The 22,759-nt window shown below is 37.8% G+C and overlaps 1 protein-coding gene across 1 annotated transcript in view; it reads right to left on the bottom strand.

Annotated features, from left to right (window-relative positions):
• LOC126455975 (androgen-dependent TFPI-regulating protein-like) overlaps nt 1-18,422 on the bottom strand; it is a 62,932-nt gene extending 44,510 nt beyond the window's left edge. The window contains exons 1-2 of the mRNA XM_050091732.1: nt 18,228-18,422; nt 17,520-17,663 (exon numbers count right to left, since the gene is read on the bottom strand). Coding sequence (XP_049947689.1) covers nt 17,520-17,663; nt 18,228-18,422 — 339 coding nt within the window. The remainder of the gene's footprint in view (nt 1-17,519; nt 17,664-18,227) is intronic.
• Nucleotides 18,423-22,759: the final 4,337 nt, after the last annotated feature.

The following is a 22,759-nucleotide window of genomic DNA, read 5'->3' as shown; positions in this document are numbered from 1 at the left end:
GGATAAACCTGTGACAGGACTGGACTGGGAAGTTCTGGGTCAGTGGATTGGACAGGTCTTACACCTGGGCCTTCCACAGGCATATGATTCTTTTGGGTAGGGGTTGGGATTGGGAGTGGCATGCGAATGGACTAGATGTTGTCGTGGTTGGGTGGGCATTGGAACACCTCTTTAGGAAGTATCTCAGACAGAATGTCCCCTATTTCAGGGTAAGGCAAGATGATTGGTAATCAAAGCCCTGACAAAGTATGTGGTTCAGTTTTTTAGTCCAGGGTGGTACTGGATGACATCTGAGACAGTCCTTTGTGGCTGGTTTTTGGGGGTGGTGAGAGGATTGGGGTTGTGAGGGGAAATGGCACAGGAGAGCATTTTGCAGACTATGTCTTGAGGATAGTGCCTGTCTATGAAGGCCTTGGTGAGATCTTCAGCATAGTGATCAAGGGAGCTTAGTAACTGCAGATACATCGTCTGTTGGTAGTCTGGCTATTTGGGAGGGACTTTCAGGTGTAAAAAGGATCACAGCTTTCAAAATGCAGGTGGTGTTGTTGGTTGGTGGATGTAATGTGACTGGAGCCATCAGAGAGGAAGAGGTCAACATCTATGAAGGTGGCACACTGGGTTGAGGATGACCACATGAAGCAGATGTGAGAGGTGTTGAGCTTGTGAAGAAATGAAGATAGGGTGTCTCGGCCCTGGGTCCACATCGTTAAGAAACCATCAATGAACCTGAACTAGAGTAGGAATCAAGTGTTCTGGGAGGGTAGGAAGGTCTCCTGTAGATGGCCCTTAAAAAGGTTGGCATAGGAGGGTGCCATGCTGGTGCCCGTGGCTTTACTGTGGGTTTGTTTATGCACCTTCCATTCAAGTAAGAAGTAATTGTGGGTTAGGATAACGTTAGTAAGGTGTATGAGAAATGAGATTGTGGATATGGATTCTGAAGGACATTGGGAAGACCATGGGCATGAGTAATACTGGTGTATAGGGAGATGGCAGTAACAGTGACGAGTAGGGATCCAAGAAGTAAAGTGCTGGGGATGGTGGAGAGTAGTGAAGGAAGTGGTTGGTGTCTTTCATGTGGGAGGCTAGATTATGGGCAATTGGTTGGAGGTGTTGGTCAATGAATGCTGAAATTCTTTCAGTGGAGGTTGTGACGAAGCAAGCTGGGATATTTTTACTTCCCCTGTTGTTTTGCCATCTGCCTCCTTAAAATGCATGTTTTTACTTTTAACTGATTACCATTAACATATGCGAGTATAATCTGTTTTAAAGAATATAACACCAGATGTGATTTTGTGCTTAGTATTAAGTATGTAATTGATTTTCTAATTTATTTAGTCTATTCCTAGTTAGTAACTTTCATCATAGGGTGAAATCAACAATTGTTTTGTTACTTAAATTCTATTGTTGACATATAAACAAATATAAACTCCGTAATAATTGTAAACACTTGGAAGACGAAATGCTAGTATTCTAAAAGGATCTTTTACTGAAACTGTGCCTTTTGGAGTCTAGTCCCTGCACATTCCATCAGATAGCATTTGTCTCACTCCCCACTCGGTACTTTCACCTCTCTGCGCTAAACATCCTGACACTGCACCTGTGCATCCTGTGCACTCCACCAGACAGCATTCATCTCTCTCCCCACCCGTACACTACTATCCCTTCCCCTTCCCCTTCCCCTTCCCCTTCCCCTTCCCCTTCCCCTTCCCCTTCCCCTTCCCCTTCCCCTTCCCCCTTCCCCCTTCCCCCTTCCCCCTTCCATGTGTGCATGAGGTGTGCTAGCTTGTGTGTGTGTGTGTGTGTGTGTTGGGGGGGGGGGGGGGGGGGGGAGGAGGCTGTGGCTGTAACCTACATGTGAGTGTCTTTTAACCGTGTCTGTCTGCAACTTGAAGGGTCTTCTTTATGGGAACTAGCAATCTATCTTTGCCTACATTGTAGAAATTCATAGAGGTATACCTATTGCTGTAGATGAAAGTGTAACCTAATTTAAATTCCCTAACTTGAAATGTATGTGTATGGGAGGGGTATTAAGCAACATTCCTCTAATGAAGCATTTGGCCCAGATCTCTAGTATACTTTATGATAGAAACTGGACTGAAATTTATTACAGGGTCTAGGTATCTGTTATCTGTTTGTAATAATATAACTAATTTCATTGAAAACATGTTAGTTAAAGAAAAAATCGCAAAATGACAACATAACCAAAATGGAGGTTATGTATATTTCTGCGCAGGCAAAAATTAATTCAATCAGCTGTCATACATGACAATGGGTAAAAAGCATTGCGCTATCTACTGATGAAAATAAATTTCAGAAATACAGTTTTCAGAAGAAACTTTTGAATGTGTGAAACTTTGATTATAAATTTGAACTTTAATTTAAAAAACAAAAAATATTTATTATTTATTTTGTTGTGAGTTCTGTTGAATCTGATAGCAATGGAGTTGCAAGGATATGGAATGAGTCAGTATTTTTAGTGTTAACAATACAGCAGCACAAAATATAGTTAATTCGTGACAAGACTTATAGTAACAACATGGAACACCAGAAGAAATAAAAACATATTGCATACATCAGAATTAATACTTATGTGTACTCATTCAAATTAACAATATCAAAGTATTTGAGCAACAATGTAACACTACAGCAACATATAGTTTACATTTATGCTTACATTGAATGGCTAACTCAGTTTTGTAATAAAAACTTGCCCCTATGCACTAAAAAATTCATTAATTGAATAGAATGACTTTTGTATTAGGTATTTCTTCAGTTTGCTCTTGAACTTTGGTGTTTCAGGAGCCAGACTTTTGATGACACTGGATAAATTTTGATGTCTGTATAATTTACTCCTTTCTATACGAGGGTATAGTTTGAGTGGTTGCTGTGAAAGTTCTCTTTTGACATTGTCTTGTTACCATGATATTCACTATCTGTTTCGAAGAGAGAGTGGTTTTTATTAATGAAACATACAAGGGAGTATATTTACTGAGATATCATTGTAAATGCCTGTAGTTCCCTAAACAGATTCCTGCATGAGTGGCTTGGTTGCACACCACTCATGATGGGTATAGCTCTCTTCTGTGCAATAAAAACTTCTTGCCAAAGTCTGGTTGCCCCAAAAGATGATTCCGTAAGCCAGAAGTGCATGGAAATATCTGAAATAAGCAGCTCTTATGGCCTCCTTGTGTGAGGTTGATGCAATCATACATAAGGCAAATGTTGCAGAATGTAGGCTTTTTTCTACACTCAGGAACTTAGCTGAGTTGATTTCTTTATGTGTTGTCCATTACATCCTATATTTATATCCCCCAGTTCTTTATGTGCTATGTGAAACTGCACATAATGAGCTTTTCAATATTTAGAGAGAGTCCACTACATTTAAAACATTTCAGAATGTCATCAGATGCATTGTTCACAGATGTTTCCTGGTTGTTTGTTGCTTTGTCAGCTAGAATCATCAGCAAATATGGTAAACTTGCTCACTGATGTGATGCAGTGTGGGAGGTTATTTATAAATATAAGTAATAGAAAGGGTTGCAATACTGAGCCTTGAGGCACTGTCTGTAAAGTAGGATTTAATCCATGTCCGCATTATTACAATTAAACCATAATAGTCTTCTTTATTTAGCAGAATTTCATGGTTGACACAGTCAAAAGCCTTGAATAGATCTCATAGGATTCCATCTGGTGCCACTTTTCTGCTAAGAGATTCAAGAATTTGATTGGTGAAACAGAAAATAGCATCATCAATTGATAGGCTTTGCCAGAAACCAAAGTAACATTGACTGAGAATGTTATGGCTGTTCAGGTGATTAACAATTCTCCTGAATACCAGTTTCTCAAGGACCCTCGAAAAACTTGTTAGCAGGGATATTGGGTGGTAGTTTGTTACATCAGTTTTTTCACTTTTCTTGAAAAATGGTTTCACTCAGGCATATTTTAATCTAAATGGAACAATACCTTGTTTTAGGGATTCATTAAAAATGTAACACTAGACTGTATTTATATAGCCATGATGGTATTTAAGCACCTTAGCTGAAATATTACCAACCCGACCACAGTTTCTTGACTTTATCTCTCTGATTGTCTTATTGATCTCACTAATTGTTATGGATGTTATCTGTATCTGGCAAACTCTGGCATTGTTAAATTTACACACAAGGGCTATTGCATCCTCTCTGAGCCTTCACAGCCAATTTTTTCAGCAGCTGTTAAAAAAAGTTTATTGAAGATATTAGCAATTTCCTCATTATTTTTTACAATATTTCCATCCTGAATTAATTCTATGTCAGTCCTGTACTCTACTTTTTTTTTACCATTATTCCTTTTTATAACTTGCCAGATAGTTTTTGCTGTGTTATTTGAGTTATCAGTTTCTAATACTAAATAATAGGTTCTAAAATATATACTATTTAGTGAAATTTATGTTTTATTTAGAAAATAATTCTAATTCAAAACATGTATTTTCTAGAAGGTTCTGGTGCAGCCAGTTAGCTTGTAAATAGGTTAAAAGTCACTGCTGGTTTAGACAATTACACACTTTTGATGTATTAAGATGTTCAAATGTTATTTAGCAGTTCAGATGTTAGATCGTGGGAGGTTTATTCACTCTGTCATTCTTAACCCATTTGTGTACAATGATGAGTGCAGCCATTATAGTGCTGTTGACACAACATGCGACTCTTCTGTAGCTCGCTGCTTTCTGTAATAGTTCTGTAGCCATACCGTTAGATGGCACTAGTTGTACATTTTTGAAATTGAGGCCCACGTTTGAGCTTCAAGCATTTAGTCAGTATCTTAGTACATTTCCCCTCTCATGTGTTTCTTGTGTAAAAACCATTCCCTTTTTGAAATGAGCAGCATGTATCATAACTATGACACTAGTGTAAAAAATGATCTACATCTTGAACAAAAGAATCTAAGTATTCTACAAAAAGGAGTACAATACTCTTGCATAAAAATATTCAGTGCTCTCCCTCAGGCAATAAAAATGTCAGTTACTGATCCACCTACTTTTAAAGATCAACTTAAACAATATCTTCTGAGTGAAACCATTTACTCACTGGACAAATTTATGTATGAGAATATGTGAACTGATTTTGATCTATTGTAAGTCTGTTCAATGTAATTTGTAACTTTTTACAAAAAACAATTCTTGTAAACATTTTTTTCTATGTAATATATTATTCGTTGTACAACCTATTATTATAAACAAATGTCTCAAATCTATGTAAATGACCCATTCTACACCCAAGTGATTTATCGCTAATGGGTCTACAGAACACGAATGAGATAAATAAATTAATTAATAAATTCATGGGTTCAGTAAGTGGCAACATATCAGACCCCCATGAAGCAGAATCTGAATCTTTCGAATAATAGTGCAGGCTATGACACTACATATGATACTTATAGTATAGTGAATAGTGGGTCATCACGTGAAGAAAAATGTGGCATTCTGGGAACAACAGAGAAACTGGAAGAATGCAGCAAAGCACAGTGATGCAAGAAATATGTGCCAATGCAACACCAATGCACACTATGAACTATTCAAAGGTGATTTGTTGGGACTCAGACAATGAAGCTAATTGTCATAAAACTAATATTTGCACTGTGAAATCTGAGACAAAATCCTAAGGAACTCCCAAGTCTAAATGAATTTCTAACAATGCTTTTTATTTAACTCTATTACAAGAGAATCAAATTTACACTGCAAAAGCTGGAAGCTGAGGACTTATTCCAGCGAAAATATTGCTGACTCAGAAAGTGTAAAGTTTTTATGATCAAGGGGATAATGAGGAAATTGGTTTTGGTTGTAACGTATGCAGAAGTTGCCTTTCATATGGACAAACGTTTCATGATGTCCCATATAGAACTAATGGAAATGAAGTCCCATGCTTCTTAACAGAGTGTAGGGGAACGATGCAGGAGACCCACACTGCCATATTAGGCCAGGTCCTAATGGAGGCGGTTTTCCGTTGCCTTCCTCTGAGCATAATGGGGGTGAATGATGATGAAGATGACACAACATCCAGGCACCTAAGGGCAGGTGAAAATTCCTGACTTCGGCGGGAATCAAACCCGGGACCCCATGCTGGGGAAGCAAGAATGCTACCAAGAGACCGCAACAGACATACAGAACTAAACTGTGTGAATATTGTATGAAAAACAGTTCATGGTGTACCATAAAAAATGGAAGTTTGTGTAAATGGTTATGTTGTTATAGGTTCTTAGACAAGCCTTTTTCTTCTTGTTTGACAAATAATCATCTATATATGAGAAACATAAACATGCATTGAAAATAATCATATACCGATGACAAATCTGTTCTCAAAAAATAATATGTATTAAACATGCAGCCGATTCAGTTGTTATAAAGAGTATTGTCAAATTTTTTTCTGATGTGTATTTTCATTGTGTTGATTTTTTAAATAAATGTCCACATTTAAAACAACAAATAGTGTTTCAATCAGTACAATAACAAATTTAGGATTATAGGCATTGAGATTGAAATGGACTGCAAATGGTCTACAAGAGACCCACAAAAGATAAGTACAACATTTTAGTATTTGTAATTATTTCTTCCCAGTTATAATTATATGGTGCAACATGACTCGTGATATAACTCATTGTAAAGATGACTCATGATATGTTGAGTTGCAGACAGGTGCAATCAAAAGCCACTTACACTACGATTCTGCCAAAGCCTTCATCAGCAAAGGAAGCACGCACACACATTCACTCACACTAGCAAGAACACCTTATGCCCACATGACTGCCATCTTTGGCAGCTCAGACCAAAATGCAACTGTCATGTAGAACAGTAGCAGCTATCTAGAGAGCATGGGGAAGGGAAAAGGATAGCAAGGTACAGATGGGGGCAGACAATAGCACTGTCTGGTGGAGAGTGTAGGGACTAGACTGCCAGTAGGTGCAACCCCAGAAGGCTCTGTGGCGGGGAGGTGGGGAGGGGCGAAACAGGGAGCGTGAAAGGAGGGGAAAGATGGGTGGTGCACAAAGAGAGTGGGAAACAAGAACAGGGAGGAGGTGATTGGACAGATAGGGTGGAAACTGTTGGGTGGAGGGTGGAGGGCAGTAGATTACCATAGTTGAAGTCTGGGAAAATTTTTTGAGCAGAGAATGTGTTGTACGGATAAGTCCCATCAGTGCAATTCAGAAAAGGTGGTGGTGGAAGGGAGGATCCAGACGACTTGGGTAGTGAAGTAGCCATTGAAATGAAGCACGTTATGTTCCACTGTATGTTGTGCCACAGGGTGGTCTACTTTGCTCTTGGCCACAGTTTAGCAATGGCTGTTCTTCCTGGTGGACAGCTGGTTGATAGCCATACCAATATAAAAAACAGAGCTGTTATATGTCATGGCTGCTTTCACAGGTGGCCCAGCCTTGATGGAGTGGATGAGCTGTTGGCATGACTGGAGTAGGAAGTGCAGGGTGGGTAGATTGGGTATGTCTTGCAACTGGTCTTCAACAGGAGTATGATCCCTTTGGTGAGGGGTTGGGATTGGGAGTGGCATAGGGACAGACTATGATGTTTTGAAGGTTGGGTAGGTGAAGAAATACCACTTTATGAGGACTGGGAAGAATCTTGAGTAGGCATGATGCTAGGTAATCAAAGCCCTGACAGAGGATATGGTTCAGTTGCTCCAGCCTGGGGTCATACTGGGTGAGTAATGAAGGAGGCACTCCTTTGTAGCTGGTTGTTGCAGGTGGTGGGAGGATTGGGTGTTTCAAGGTAAATGGCATGGGGGATCTGTTTGTGGACTGGGTCTGGGGGATAATACTTGTCTGTGAAGGCATTGGTGAGATCCTAGGCATACTGAAAAGGGAGTTCTTGCTACTGTAGATAAGCTGTCCACAGATGGTCAGGTTGTATGAGAGGGATTTTTTGGTGTGAAAGGAATGACAGCTGTCAAAATGCAATTCTTGCTGATAGTTGGTGGGTTTAATGTGGACAGAGCTGTGGATGGACCTGTCAGAGTGGAGGAAGATGGCAAGCTGGGTTGAGGAACACCAGCTGATGAAGATGGGAGAGAAGGGGTTGAGGTTGTGAAGAAATGATGATAGGGTGTCTTGGTCCCAAGTCCAGGTCATGAAGGTATCATAAATGAACATGAAACAAACTAGGGGTTTGGCTTTTTGGGAAGTTAGGAAGGTCTCCCCCATAAGATCCTTAAATAGGTTGGCATAGGAGGGTGCCATGTAGGTGCCCATGGTTGAGCCATGGATTTGTTTGTTACCTTCCCTTCAGTTGAGAAGTACTTGTGTGTTAGGATGAAGTTAATAAGGTATATGAGGAATGATGCAATGGGCTTGGAGTCTGAAGGATGTTGCGAAAGGTAGTGTTCAATAGCGGTAAAACCACAAGGATGAGGGCTGTTGATGTATAGGAAAGCAGTGTCAGCAGTGATGAGTAGGGATCTAAGACGTAAAGGGGTGGGGATCATGAAGAATCAGTGAAGAAAGTGGTCAGTATCTTTGATTTGGGAGGTTAAGCTATGAGCAGTTGGTTGGAGGTGTTGGTCAATGAATGCCAAAATTCGTTCAGCGTGGGCACAATAACCAACAACATTGGGGGGGGGGGGGGGGGGGTCCTGGATTGTTGGGCACGTGGGTTTTGCGGAGCATGTAGAGGATGGGCATCCAGGGTGTTGTAGGGGTGAGGAGGGAAATGGATTCAGGGGACAGGTTGAGTGAAGGGCCTAAGGTTTTAAGCAGGGGTTAGAGGTTATGATGGACTTCTGGGATGGACTCTTTCTGGCAGAGTTTATAGTTGGAGGGATTATATAATTGGCTGAGGCCTTCCAACAGGTACTCACTATGATTCATAACAACAGTCACATTCCCAAACTATGGCCAAGAGCAAAGTAGACTACTCTATGGCACAACATGCAGCTTAATACAGTAAGCTTGAGGTCAATGGCTGCTTCACTTCACAAGCCATCTGGATCCTCCCCTCCACCACCAACTTTTCTGAACTGTGCTGATGGGAGCAGTCCTTACAACACATTCTCCAGTTTCAAAACTCTCTGAACCTCTACATATGGCAAATTATTGCCCTCAACCATCCACCCAACATTTTCTAACCCCTTTGTTCTATCACCTCTTCCCTATTCTCATCTCTCACCTTCTTTGTGTGCCGCTCTCTGCCAGTGCACCTGCTCATCTTTCCCTTTTCCTACGCTTCTTCTTTCTCACTCCGTGTTTCCCCACTCACCACCACCCTGCTCCTCAGCCTCCCAGGCTGCTTCTGTTGGCAGTCTGGCACCTCCATACTCTGCCAGACAGCGCTCTTCTCTCTGCCCATCTGTACCCTGCTATCCCTTCCCCTTCCCTGCCCTCTCCAAATTACTGCTTCTGTTCTACATGATAGTTGCATTCTGATGTGAGCTGCCAGAGGTGGCAGTCATGTGTGCATAGTGTGTGCTTGCTTGTTTAAATGAATACCTACATGTTTCCTTTGCTGATAAAAGCTTTGGCAGAATGCTAATGTGTAATTGTCTTCTTGTTGTGACTGTCTGTCAGCCAATGTGTCCTCTTTATGGTGACTAGCAATGTATCTTTTCCTTACATTGTTGGTATTTCAACCTGGAGTTCTCATTGTTTGATTCAATGTTGGCAACAAGTTTCACCAAAAATGCAATACATTATTTAATGTTGAGTTTTGTGGCTATGACTACTTGGAAACGAATATGTTGCAGTTGTGGTAGCTTGCCAGTATGAAATATTATGATTGGGTTACTTGTAACTGGGACAGAGATATATTACAACTACAGTGGATATAATGACAGGATGTTGACAGGTACTATAGCTGAGGAAATTCACTACTATTCAGCTTTTTTTATTTGAAAGGAAAACGTATAAATTCAAGAATTTTTCATTTGGACCAAGTATTTCTGTATGCATATTTATATGATAGGCCACAACATATGTTCTACTGTAAGAATTGATAATGTATTACTCCTTCCTTGTTACAAAGAATGCTAATCTAATTACATGAAAAGAGCATTGCTATCTAGGTACCAAAGTCCATTTTTCCCACCAACAGGTAAAATTTTTGGAAGGTTTAGGTAAGGTATCCACATTTAGTTGAGGTGCTCATGAAACAATCATATCTAGAGAAAAGGGGAAATATTAAGGAATGCTGGGAAACTTAAGATGTTAGACAGGTATGTTCCTTTTTATGATTGGTTGATAATTATATAAGTTTTTGAAGGGAGAAGTAATGAATTATGCTAGAAATAATACTTTTGAAACAAGGATCACGTTGGGAATGGGATGAAGGCCAGTCGCAAACATATCAGGCAGTTAACTAGAATTTTGGATGAATATCACATAAATTATGTGATGACAGAGAAATAATTACTTTTGATTTTCTGGAGACTGCATAAATTCAAACATTTAATAGACTGTTTGGAAATTATAATTTATACTGACCACAAGGCAGTCTCCTTTTCAACAGGTAACAGATTGTTATTAGTGATGTTATCTGATGGGTTCTGTTCATTGAAGTATTCAAACAGAAATTAAGTACTGGTATGTTAAATGATATTATAAATGTAGTGCCAGATGCACTGTCACATTTTCATATAGGAAAGCAAAGCAACTGTTGATCAAAAGACCCAGGGGCCATTTTTAGGTTGGATCTTATGTAACAGAGAAGACTAGTCATAAAAGTAAAGAGCTTGCAACTATCATAAAGTAAAGAATAAGTAAGATCATTTATGACATACAAAATAACACTAGAGGTTTTGAAGAAGAAAACTAAGTTGTTTTGCAACAGTTAATGACTTATTTTTCCAGAAAGTGACAAGTGTTACACAAAATTTCTGAATTTCATGTATCTAGAAAGGATGTTATACTCCTAATGTGGCCTCTGCATGAAGGATGTGACCGTTATGTTATACAGGCCCTATATTTTCTACAGATGTGCATATGACACATGTAATTATTTTATCATTTTGAAAATTTGAATAAACAAGTAAAAGCTATTACAAGAACTTGTGAACTGTACCGGAGAATGAAATTTTCATGACCAGTCACATATTAAAGGATGCACCCTATAATCCCAAAGAGCATTAATAACCTAGCTGCAGTAGATATTACTGTATCATGTCGAAGAAGATGAAGTTGTGTGTCATATAATTCTAGTGTTGACAGACTTTTGTTCTAAATGTAAATTAGAACACTTGTTCTGCACTTATTTTGCAGACAGATTTACTTGGTGGCCACATGTGGTACATGAATTTTAGAGGATCTCAAATGAGCTTCCTGATTTCATCAGTAATTAGAAACAATGAAATGAAAATTAGTAGGTGAACCTTTACTAAAACTCTGTAAGTGACAAAGTGTGTAGAGGCCCTCACAGGTAATATAAAGTCATATATATAAAGAAATACAGAAGAGCATTTGCACCAACATCTACATCTACTTCCACTTCTTTCACCTCTACCTGTTCCTTTGGGAATGTTTCTTGTCAAGAAAGATTGCTGATAATCCCCCATATGGACTTGAACCTCTATAATTTTATTTTCATGGTCTTTTCATGAAATATACATTGAAGGAAGTAATATAGTGTTAACTCTTCTAGGAATATACGCTCTCAGAATTTTAACAGTAAACCACAGCATGATATAGAATGCCTCTCTTGTAGCATCTGTCACCAGAGATGGTTGGTCATTTATGTGAAATTTTTGTGCTTCTAAATAAACCTATGACAATATGTAGTGCACTTCTTTGGATCTTCTCTGTTTCTGCTAGCATTCTTGCCTGGTATGTATCCCATGCCAGCATCAGCGAGCGATGTTGAAGTATTGGTTGAGCGGTGATTTTGTAAAAGTTACCTACTTTGTTGATCAACTACATTTCCTGAGGATTCTTTCAGTGAATCTCAGTCTGGCTTCTGGCTTTCCTATAGTTAGTTTTGTGGTAATTAAACTTTAAATTGTTCCATATACATATTCCCAGATATTTTATAGAAGAAATAGATCCCAGTGTAACTACACAATAACGGGTCTTTCTGTCTATATACATGAAGTACATTACATCCATTTATGTTGAGGTTCAATTGAAATTCTCTGCAGCAAGTGTTGATCCACTGCAGGTCTTCCTACATTTTGTTGTAGTATTCTAGCACTGCGACCTCTCTGTATAAAGTGCTACCACATGTGAAAAGCCTCATGGAACTTCCAGTAATGCCTACTGTATCACATATATATATGAGGGTGGTTTGAAAAGTTCTCGGAATCACCATGAGAGGTCAGTGCTAGCACAATCAGTTGTTCACCTGATATTCACTCGACTGTTGCCTGTAAACATGTGCCACATCAATGCTCTTAGAAGAGAGTTGTGGTGGTGATGTGGATCTATTGTTGTTCCCGCGTAGTGATTTGCAAAGATGGAAAAAATTGAGATTCAAGCAGCGATTAAGTACTTTGTAAAGAAAGGTATGAAAGCAAAGGACATTCATGCCAACTTCCAGAATACACAGGGGACTCTGCTCCTTCACATTCAACTGTTGCCAGGTGGACAAATTAATTTAAATTTGGTTGCGAGAGCTTAAATGATGATCTATGCAATGGTCAGCCAAGATGTGTCACTAACTCAGAAATCATTGCAAAAGTGCACAAAATGGCCATGGAAGATTGCCGATGAAAATGCATAAAATTGCTCATTCTTGCCAGATATCATCTGAAAGGGTATGTCACATTTTAACTGAAGAATTAGAAATGAAAAAATTATGTGTAAGATGGGTGTTCATGAGAATGGACATTTCGGAACAATGTTTGGCACATTTGAGGAGAAACAAACAAGGTTTTTTGTGCCAGTTTGTGACCACAGATGATACTTTGGTGCACTACTATACCCAGAGAGAGAGGGGGAAAAAAACAGTGGAAAAATGCTAATTCTCCACCACCAAAGAAAGCAAAGACAGTTCCTTCAGCAGGAAAGGTCATGGCATCAGTGTTCTGGGATGGGAAGGGGATTCTGTATGTAGATTATCTCCCCACTGGGTGAACAGTTACTGAAGAATACCATCTAACTTCACGGAAAAATTGCAACAAAAGGTATGCGAAAAAAAGGCCAGGTTTAGCAAGGCAGAAAGTCATCTTGCATTAAGACAATGGCACCCACACACACATGCCATCGCTAAGGCAAAATTACACGAACTAAGGTATGAATTGTTGCCACACCCATCTTATTCACCTGATATGGTTCCATCAGACTTCTATCTCATCCAAAAACTGAACATTTTTCTTGGTGGATGAAGATTCACTTCAAACGAAGAACTGATAGCTGGAGTTGACAACTATTTTGCAGGCCTGGAGGAAACTCATTTTTGAGATGGGATCAAGGCACTGGAACATTTTTGGACCAAGTGCATTAATCTACAAGGAAACTACATTAAAAAATAAAAAAAATCAGTGATGTAAGTACTTTTTGTCTATTCCATTCCAAGAACTTTTCAAACCACCCTCGTATATTGTGAAAAGCAATGGAACTATAACACTGTCTTGGGGTATGCCTGAAGTTACTTTTAGGTATGAAGAATTCTCTACATTGAGAATGACATACTGTGCTCTGTTTATTAAAAACTCTTCAGTCTAATCAGACAGTTGGTCTGATGTTCCACATGCTCAGGGGCAGTACAAGTCTGCATCAAATGCATTTTAGAAGTTACTGGACATGGCATCTACTTGGGCACCTGTATCTACTGCTTTCTGGGTCTCGTGGATGAACAGAGTGAGCTGTGTTTCACAAGACTGTTGTTTTCAGAACCTATGTTGATTTCTAAGAGGAGATTTCAGTCACCAGAAATGCCATAATATGTGAGCATAAAACGTTTCAGAATTCTACAACAGATCTACATCAGAGATACAGCCCTATACTTCAGTGCTTCTGTTCAATGACCCTTTTTGAAAACATGAATGACCTGTGCTTTTTTTGTAATCACCAGGAACACTTTGCTTTCCAAAGGCATATGGTATAGTGGTGCTAGGAAAGGGGAAAGCTCTTTTGCATACTCTGTGTAGAGTCAGATTGATATCCTACCAAGTTCGGTGGCCCTCCCTTTGTTGAGAGATTTCAGTTGCTTTTCTATCTCATGGTTACTTACTTCAATCCCAGCATTTTGTAATTCTTGCAACAATTTAAAGGAGGTACTGCAGTGCAATCTTCTTCTGTGAAACAGTTTTTGAAGAAGACATTTAGTATTTTGGCCTTTTCTGTCACACACTCCATTTCAGTGCCATTATGTCATAAAGTGGACAAATTCCTTCAGTCCGTTTACTGATTTAACATAGAACCAAAACCTCTTAGGATTTTCTGTCAAGTTGATAGCCAGAATTTGACTTTCAGATTGATTGAACACTTCATGCATGGCTCTCCTTACACTAATTTTGGCCTCATTTAATTTGTTGTTTGTCTGTGATGCTTTGGCTACATTTAAATTTGTGGTGAAACTCACTTTCCTTTTGTAGCAGAACATAGTTGTCAAACCATGGTGGGCCTTCTCCATTCCTCACAACTTTGCAAACACACAAAATTTTTTAGTCTTGATTGCACTTTATTATTTCTGACATAAATTACGTGTTATGGCTAACTGCTGTCATCAGATCTGCCATGAGACAGAAAACATAAATATGGGATATACAGTCCTTTGCACATATTACAAAAATATTTTTGTAAGAAAAAAATAGTCACAGGATGCATGTTATTTCATGAGATTACAAAATGAGAAGTGCTTGCAATTAATAGGGTACAAATACAATAACGCAGATTCACAATACACATCAAACTACATGAATTCATGGTGTCTGTTCTTTCAGATATATCATAAGGTGGCGCTGAAAATACCATAATAGTGTAATCTATTTGATATATGACAGAAAAATGGAAACATGAATAAAATTTAAATTAGATTAAAAATATAATTTCCTTTTGTTATTAATGTGTTAAGTAAACATTAAAAATGACAAATCCATATGCGTTGATACATATGCATCCGTATGGCTCATGTGTGATTTTAACAAACTTAGTGTGAGACAAGAGTAACACAACAGTAAAATAGCTTAGAGTAAAATATTGAAGCTTCAAATGCATCACTACAGACCAAACAGAGAAATCATGGAGCATTAAACAAACAATCAGCAAATGATATAGTAAAAAGCAATGATAAAATTGTAGGTAAAATATTCCAAGGCAACCAGTGCATAACCTATGTGGATCCAATAAAAAATAATGTGAGGGTGGCGCAGTTGGTTTGTTAAAGTACTCAAATGTACTTTAAATGTGATCTTGCTCAAGCATTTGATTGTGCAGGTAAAAAAAATTTAATAAGCACACAAAAATTGTAGGCATTAAAAACACTCCACTTCCATAGTGGTTGTCTTATCTTAACAATTCAAAGCACAGGGACACATTGGCAAATGATAACAAACTAATAAGACTAATTTCAGAATAAGGAAACATTAAATATAATGTTCCTCAGTAAATAAAGCGAAGCAGTAAGAAAGTCATGTAAAACAGATAACCGTACATCTTTTTAATGTTTTTAGAATTCTTACACTCACTTCACAACATACCTTAATGGTTTTGTTGCTGATAATAAAAAGGAGTTTGCGAAACCATATCACTCCAAATGAAACTTAAGAACATAGCACACTAGCCACCATTCTTTCTACAAATTATCTGATATCTAGATTCAGGGATTGAAAACTTCTGTTAGCTACAAGGCAAGTTATACAAGTTTGTTATACAGCTATGTGGCAAGTAGAAATATACTGTAAATAATACTCAGAATTTACAGATGTAAAAAATACTTTCTTTAAAAAATACCATTGTAACCAAGTAAACATAACCTGCTAATAGTAGATAAACTGTTGCTATGAAGTAAAACTGAAGATGCAGGAGCATTAAGAAATATACTGATAGTTTATAGTTAATACAGTAAACAGCTTATGTTTATATGATTTTTTTCCCTTTCTTGATGGGGTATATGGAATGCAATGAATGAATGGCTCTTTGGCACTTGGCTCACTTTTGTTCTTGGTGTACATAAATGGGGCACTGGAAAATCCTTCAAAAACTGTATTTGTTGATGACACACTGAATGATAAAGGACCCAAACACATCCAGACCAAACACAGCCAATAGAATGATGGATAAGGCATACAACTAATTCTTAACAAACACGAAGTATTCACATTATAAAATTCTAAGCACATAACAATTATTTACAGTAACCAGAAATACAAACAAATGGATTCATATTGTATGAGGCTGCATGTATAGAGTGTCTAGGTGTCCAGATGGATAATAAACTGAAGTGGTTGCAGCAAGTGCATAAGTTAACCAAAAAACCAGCACTGCCTGTTCTGGACTTAAAAAATATCTCTCACTGTGTTGATATGCAGTCAGTATTGCAAACTTCCACTCAGTACCATCACAGTCTAATATAACAGTCATGACACTTTGTCTGGATTTTGTTGCCTATTGCACCAGCAGCACGCCAAGCGACCAGTAAGTTAAAATGTTGAGTTTGCCGTGATCATGAAAGCGAAAGCAAATAGTAGTTGTTTATTTTGGTTTGTACAATGGTTTTTACAAATGGGAACATAGCACAATAAATTGTAGCACCAACAAGACGAAGATTTTAGGTTTCGAAAGGACCCTGAGAGGTATATACCATCATGTTGCTAAACTGAATTGTCAGGATTTGCTTGCAAATTTCATGATATGTTAGGCTGTGGTACTGTCCTATGGCATAGTCTTCTGAGGTATGTAGATAAGGTCAAAAATATTTATTCTACCTAAATGTGCAGTAAGCAAATTTTGTGCAGTTGATAGTAGAACATCTTTCACAAGCCTCTTCAGGCACTGAGAAATTCTTGCAGAACCAATACACTCACTCCATAATGAAATTTGTGGTTAAAAATAAGATGAGTTTAGGATTACTGGTAACAATTTAATTCACACTTACAACAGTAAGAATAAAGATAGTTTCGATGTAGAGACTGCATCACTCTTTATAATTTCATATTCTTTTACAAAGGTTCATTTGCTGCTGATATGAAGCAGGAAACTGGATATCCTTTGATATTTAAAACATGTACACTTATACCCCAGGATCAAATAAAATTTATTTCAATTCAGTTCAATGGCTTACACTGCAATATGTGCTTGATTTAGGGAATAATTAGTGAAATAAAAATAAATAAGTGATTTTTTCAAAATGTAATTCTGTCAGTTCTTTACCTTTCATTTCACTTTGTTTAGTAATCATATCAGAAATGGAGCCTTGTTATAAAGGAGAATTCTAGTGAACACACTCAACTACTGAAATATATAAAGAATAGAGAGAACTAAAAACTGAAGTACCGATTAAATCTCTTGCACTTCCTGACGGATCGAAATTTGACAGCTTTTCATCACCAGTATGCAGTAGGAAACATCACATTCATACAAACTAAACTACATTTTTACAAATGTATACTTACAGGAGATAATGGAAATACAAAGGCCTGGAAGATATAACTGTTGAGTTTCCTTATATAGTGATTCATATGTTGCAAATGATTATTTGACTTCAGTTCTAGTGTATCTTGCAAAATACACACAGTGTAATAAAATGCCTGCATTGCCTGGAAGAAAAGCAGAAACTAACTTTGAGACATATGCTGTAATATTATTGTAGAACTAAATATGTTATACAGCTTGTTTTAAGTCATGAAAAATATCAGTATAAGGAGTTCTTTAGTTTCAACAATAATTATAGAAATGAGGGAAATATAAATCAAATGGCAGATTTTATTTAAAATTATACATACCTCATAATTATTTTAATGTAAGACTTGTGTAAATATTGCAAATAGTTCTCCTGTTATAGAACGTAAAAGAAGAAACTTACATTGAACAAAAATATTATCATAGCTGTAACTTCTAGAAAAGGGTGGGAATAATAATCTCAAGTTAAAAAAATTACAGGGACAGAGAGATGCTAATGGATCTGAGAGCTAGGAATAATTTCTTCACTTTGAAATGTAGGCTATCTATTGGCAGTACTGGAATTTCTCCCCCTGAATGTGTGTGTGTGCTTCCCAGCCATTCTGTCTCTTTTTGTAGGTATCTCAAGTGAATTTTCCTTTTATCACAAAAAAGCTAAGAAAGGCCATGAGCAATCAAACAGAATTAACAAAGGAACTTACAAAATTCCACATTGTTAAAAATCTTCCTTGAAATCTTTCAAGGCGCTGAATCCAGGGATTATTTATCTTTCTCACACAGATTACAGCATCAGCTAAATAATAAATTACCAAAGCATGATGCAAAACTGTACCTAAATGAAAAATTAAGCGTAATGTATTAATTTTATCTCCTGCCATTTTATGTGAATGCTCCATAGGGAAGTGTTGTTCCTTGCAAGAATTTGATTAAAAATACTGAAACAGCCACTTTGTCGATTTCTTAGCAACATTAGCACATAAGAATGAAGGACAGATTCTTGTGTTTTTCTGCCTAAATGCATCAGTTGCACTATTTACACAACACTGTCACGTCCAAGCAGTATCTTAAAAAGAAAACAGGTAAGTTCATCTCTCCTGAACAACAACATTTCATGACCTTGAAAGAGCTTGCTTCAAGTGCTCCCTATACAGCTCAGTCTGTTATTTAGATGGGATACTTACGCACTTACTAAGTATTTAGAAACACACTTTACTTTTATTCCATTCCTCTTTCTTATAATTATTTTGGTGAAGTGTAGAATTGAGTTATAAACTAAACAATATGGATATGCCTTATGCAGCCACAGTACAAGGGTTCTGGGTGGGGTTCTTCGTTGTGGTATAAGGATCTTCAGTGGTTTCCTCCAGCATAAAGGAGGAAATGAGGAATCACTATAATATTAAAGAAAAATTAACAACACTTTGCGAAAATTATCTAATTATTTACATTCAAAGACTCAAAATATCTCTTATCTGAGTAACAGTTGCCAATTCTTTGGCACACAGATAGGGCATTGTTCAATTATAAATTCTCTTGTGATCATGTGAATCTAGCAAAAAGAGATAAACTGCTTACACTCAATATAACTGAAAAGCTGCAACTTTTTTCAGTGTACAGAGTTTACACTTACTTTTACTATGTTAATTTTACTTGAGTAGGCACAATTAAATGCTTAGTTGTTAATGCAGTTCCCAGTAAACACTTCATTTTGTTGATGGTTGCCTTGATTTGTACAAAATCAGTGAAGGTTTACTTTTATCACAGTATGTGAATAAATAAATAATATTATTTAATAGAAAATAGTGAATGAATTATTTACTTAACTATCCAGAAATTTTTTTTACAGGTTAATGAAAGACATGAGAGTTTTTCTCCTGGCCAACTTAATATATGTAATTTGATTTGTTAAACATTATATTTCTAGTTTTTTTTAAAAATAGCAGTACTAATAACATGTTCAGAACCTTTTACTATGAGAATAAAGGTCTTTGATTGATTGAAAATATTATACTCAAAATATTTCGTGTAGACCTTGCCAGTTGTTCTCCACAAAACATGAAATGCTTTAAACAATTACTTAATCTTCCTTCATCATCAAAACATGTGCTTCCTCTTCCTCAGGAGACCTGAGTGACTTGTGTCACATTTATAACCTTTGCCAAGTTACATCTCTTCCATTTCATTCTTTTATACACTGATTAACCAAAACTTTATGACCACTGTCTATCATGATATTGCATACCACCTTCTGACATTGTGGGCATGTGACTCAATAAGGAAAGTATATAAGTGTAGCAGAAACAAATGTGTAATTATTTTAGTGATGATACAGTCTACAATTGTGGAAACCCACTCTCATAAAAGACTTTGACAGAGGGTAAATTGTTATAGACCGGTGCCTGGAAAAGAGCATCTTTGAAACAGTGATGTTGGTTGGCTATTTGCACGCTACTACCTTGAACATCTATGGAAAGTGGTTGAAGGATGGTGAAATAACGAGTAGGTGCAACATGTTGGACATCCACTCCTTATCACAGCATATGGAGGTCAGAGACATGAGCACTCTGGAAATCAGTATAGGTGACAGTCTGTGGCAGAACTAATAACAGAGTGCAATGCTGGTACAAGCACAATTGTTTTGGGGCACTCCATTTAGTTGGCACGGTTAAGAAAAAGGGCTCTGTGATAGATGGTCGCTATGTGTTCTTATGTTGAGCCAATGACTTCAACAATTATGATTGGACTAGGCATAGGGTCATTGAGATCAAACTATGGATCAGTGAAAATGTGTTGCCTGGTCAAACAAATCATATTTCTTGTTAAACCAGGTCAATAATCATGTCCAGATATGCTATTATCTAGGCAACTGATTATTGAAATACACACTACACCATGGATGCTGACTGGTGAGGGCAGTATATGCTATGGGTGTCTTTACCTAAGTTTCCAAGGGATCTGTGGTAGTAATCAAAGGTACCTTGGCTGCTGTTTGTATGTGTGTCTCTGTGTGTGTATGTGTTTCTTTTCCCCTTAATTTTCAACACTTGGCTGTAGCATCACATCTCAGATGCTTCATTCTCTTCTTTTCTGGTCTTCCCACAGTCCATGTTTCACTACCATACAATGCTGTGGTCTAAACATACATTCTAAGAAATTTCCTCCTTACATTAAGGCCTATGGTTGACAATAGTAGACTTATCTAGTCCAAGAATGCCCTTTCTGCCAGTGTTAGTCTGCTTTTTATCTCCTCCTTGCTCTGTCCATCATGGGTTATTTCCTTCCCAAGGTAGCAGAATTCCTTAACTTTGCAAACTTCTCATTACTTTCATCTCTCTTCAGTACTCTCAGTCTGTATACAGCACTCATTAGACTGTTCATTTCATTCAACATATCCTGTAAATCTTCTTCAGTATCACTGAAGCTAGAAATGTCATCAGAAGATCTTATCACTAATATTCTTTCACCTTGAGTTTTAGCCCCACCCTTGAACCTTTCTTTCATTTCAATCAGTGCTTCTTTGATGTATAGATTGATCGGTAGGGGCAAAAGACTGTATCCCTGTCTTACACCCTTTTTAATCCAAACTCTTTGTTGTTGGTCTTCTAGTCTTATTGTTCTCTCTTGGTTCTTGTACATATTGTCTGTTACCCATCTTGCCCTGTAACTTACCCCTGTTTTTCTTGGAATTTCAAACATCTTGCACCATTTGAATTGTTGAACACTTTTTGCATGCCAACAGATCCTACGACTACATCTTCTTTTTCCTTCAATCTTGCTTCTATTGTCAACTGCAACATAAGAACTGCCTCTTTGGTGCCTTTACCTTTCCTAAATTCAAACAGATCATCATGCTAGAGATCTCCAATTTTCTTTTCATTCTTCTTATTATTATTCCCCCCCACCCAAGAGCCATGGACCTTGCCGTTGGTGGGGAGGCTTGCGTGCCTCAGCAACCAGAATGGAAGGGTATCTGTTGAGAGGCCAAACAAACGTGTGGTTCCTGAAGAGGGGCAGCAGCCTTTTCAGTAGTTGCAGGGGCAACAGTCTGGATGATTGACTGATCTAGCCTTGTAACACTAACCAAAACAGCCTTGCTGTGCTGGTACTGCGAACCGCTGAAAGCAAGGGGAAACTACGGCCGTAATTTTTCCCGAGGGCATGCAGCTTTACTGTATGATTAAATGACGATGGCGTCATCTTGGGTAAAATATTACAGAGGTAAAATAGTTCCCCATTCAGATCTCCAGGAGGGGACTACTCAAGAGGACGTCGTAATCAGGAGAAAGAAAACTGGCGTTCTACAGATCGGAGTGTGGAATATCAGATCCCTTAATCAGGCAGGTAGGGTAGAAAATTTAAAAAGGGAAATGGATAGGTTAAAGTTAGATATAGTGGGAATTAGTGAAGTTCGATGGCGGGAGGAACAAGACTTTTGGTCAGGTGAATACAGGGCTATAGACACAAAATCAAATAGGGGTAATGCAGGAGTCGGTTTAATAATGAATAAAAAAAATAGGAGTGCAGGTAAGCTACTACAAACAGCATAGTGAATGCATTATTGTGGCCAAGATAGACACAAATCCCACACCTACTACAGTAATACAAGTTTATATGCCAACTAGCTCTGCAGACGACGAAGAAATTGAAGAAATGTATGATGAAATAAAAGAAATTATTCAGATAGTGAAGGGTGACAAAAATTTAATAGTCATGGGTGACTGGAATTCGGTAGTAGCAAAAGGGAGAGAAGGAAACGTAGTAGGTGAATATGGATTGGGGGTAAGAAATGAAAGAGGAAGCCGCCTGATAGAATTTTGCACAGAGCATAACTTAATCATAGCTAACACTTGGTTCAAGAATCATAAAAGAAGGTTGTATACATGGAAGAAGCCTGGAGATACTGACAGGTTTCAGATAGAATACATAATGGTAAGATAGAGATTTAGGTACCAGGTTTTAAATTGTAGGACATTTCCAGGGGCAGATGTGGACTCTGATCACAATCTATTGGTTATGAACTGTAGATTAAAACTGAAGAAACTGCGAAAAGGTGGGAATTTAAGGAGATGGGACCTGGATAAACTGACTAAACCAGAGGTTGTACAGAGTTTCAAGCAGAGCATAAGGGAACAATTGACAGGGTTGGGGGAAAGAAATACAGTGACGAAGAATGCATAGCTTTGAGAGATGAAGTAGTGAAGGCAGCAGAGGACCTAGTAGGTAAAAAGACGAG

The sequence above is a fragment of the Schistocerca serialis genome, chromosome 2 (genome assembly GCF_023864345.2).
Source record: "Schistocerca serialis cubense isolate TAMUIC-IGC-003099 chromosome 2, iqSchSeri2.2, whole genome shotgun sequence".
Lineage (NCBI taxonomy): Eukaryota > Metazoa > Arthropoda > Insecta > Orthoptera > Acrididae > Schistocerca > Schistocerca serialis.
Note: the sequence above shows the minus strand (reverse complement) of the source record. Positions and strands in the feature narration are given on the sequence as shown.